Source organism: Limulus polyphemus, unplaced genomic scaffold (genome assembly GCF_000517525.1).
Source record: "Limulus polyphemus unplaced genomic scaffold, Limulus_polyphemus-2.1.2 Scaffold4451, whole genome shotgun sequence".
Classification (NCBI taxonomy): domain Eukaryota; kingdom Metazoa; phylum Arthropoda; class Merostomata; order Xiphosura; family Limulidae; genus Limulus; species Limulus polyphemus.
This window is the reverse complement of record NW_013670061.1, coordinates 22,141-23,434: the sequence shown is the minus strand read 5'-3', so window position 1 is coordinate 23,434 and position 1,294 is coordinate 22,141. Positions and strand designations below refer to the sequence as shown.

The 1,294-nt window shown below is 32.8% G+C and overlaps 1 protein-coding gene across 7 annotated transcripts in view; it reads right to left on the bottom strand.

Moving 5' to 3' along the window:
• The window catches only part of LOC106471166, a 40,374-nt gene that overhangs the window by 17,871 nt on the left and 21,209 nt on the right, over positions 1 to 1,294 (bottom strand). Inside the window, exon 1 of one of the 7 annotated variants that reach the window (XM_022399794.1) lies at positions 412 to 546. The exons of the other annotated variants lie outside the window; for them this stretch is intronic. Coding sequence (XP_022255502.1) covers positions 412 to 481 — 70 coding nt within the window. The 5' untranslated portion in view covers positions 482 to 546. Of the gene's footprint in view, positions 1 to 411; positions 547 to 1,294 lie in introns of those variants that run through there. 7 annotated transcript variants of the gene reach the window in all.

Sequence of the window (1,294 nt, the reverse complement as noted above, 5' to 3'; positions counted from 1 at the left end):
GACCCTCAGATAACGAGTCGAGCGCCCTAACCATCTGGCCATGCCAGGCCCACACAAAGAATGAAAAAAAAACGTTTTTTTATTTCACTAAGGAAACATTTTTAACTGTGATCCAATGACGAAATGTATTACCAACTCTTTGGCATCAGTTATTGGTATAACGTGACGTATAAACTGTCTAAAACCTCATCATATTTCACATTATCGACAACTTGATCACTACGAAATAGACCGAATGTACCACTAACTTAGAAAGAACTAAACCTTACTTTATTAAATATTTTTATCTTACTTTCATGTTTTCAGTCGATTTTCTTTCTTAATGATTTTATTACAAAAATGTAACATCTTAAGTAAGATATCCCTAACCAAAAAATATGTTTAAGAAAGGGTTTTTCAAACTTTACTTACACGTTATGTAAGTGTTAGCCAGGGGTAACAATAACACAAAGATTGTAATATCCTTCAACTCGACAAACATCTTCGATTTCTCCACAGGTTGATAAAGGGTCTGGTATTATACTCGCTTAGTTACTCTCTTACAGTACAAAGAAAAACGTAGCTTGTCACGAGTTTCACTTGCGCGTGCTAGTAACCCGTTATTATGACGCCTACATGATACGATAACACGGTCAAAGATCACTAATTATATGAAAAGGCATATTAACCACATGAATGCACTAACAAATAGGTGAAACATGGTGATTCTGTGTTGTAAAAGAAATGTGCAACAGGTTGCAAGAAAGCAATTAAATTTTCAATAATTTAAAGTTCAAATGTCAGTATTGTTCTGCTACTTACCCAGATCAGTTTTATAAATCTAGTAAAGTAACGTGAAATATCTGTTTCCAGACGACGTTAAATTGCTTTCTTATTTCATATTACTAAACCATAACGTTCAACATGAATAGTTAATTTATACATGAGAGATAAAAGAATCACCTTCAATTAGTTGTAAGCTTTTAATTAAGCATTTCTATGTTCCCAAATTACTTGGAAGATATCGCTTTCTCGCTCAAAAGGAAAAGTTGAAATAAAAGCAGACAGTTGTTCCTCCTGGATTATATTAACTGTTATTTTTGGTATACGCTACTGATATATATATGCAATAAACATATAATATTTATTGTTAGATTTTTTCCCCAGTCAATCTCTGGTGAGTTAAAAGGCTTGATCCAGTTTTGTTCAGGGTTACTTACAATGGAATATATATACACCTGGAAAAAAGTTAAGCACCCCCGTGTTTTTTTCAAGTGATTCAGATTCGACGTTCTTGTGACTGATTATAAATTAC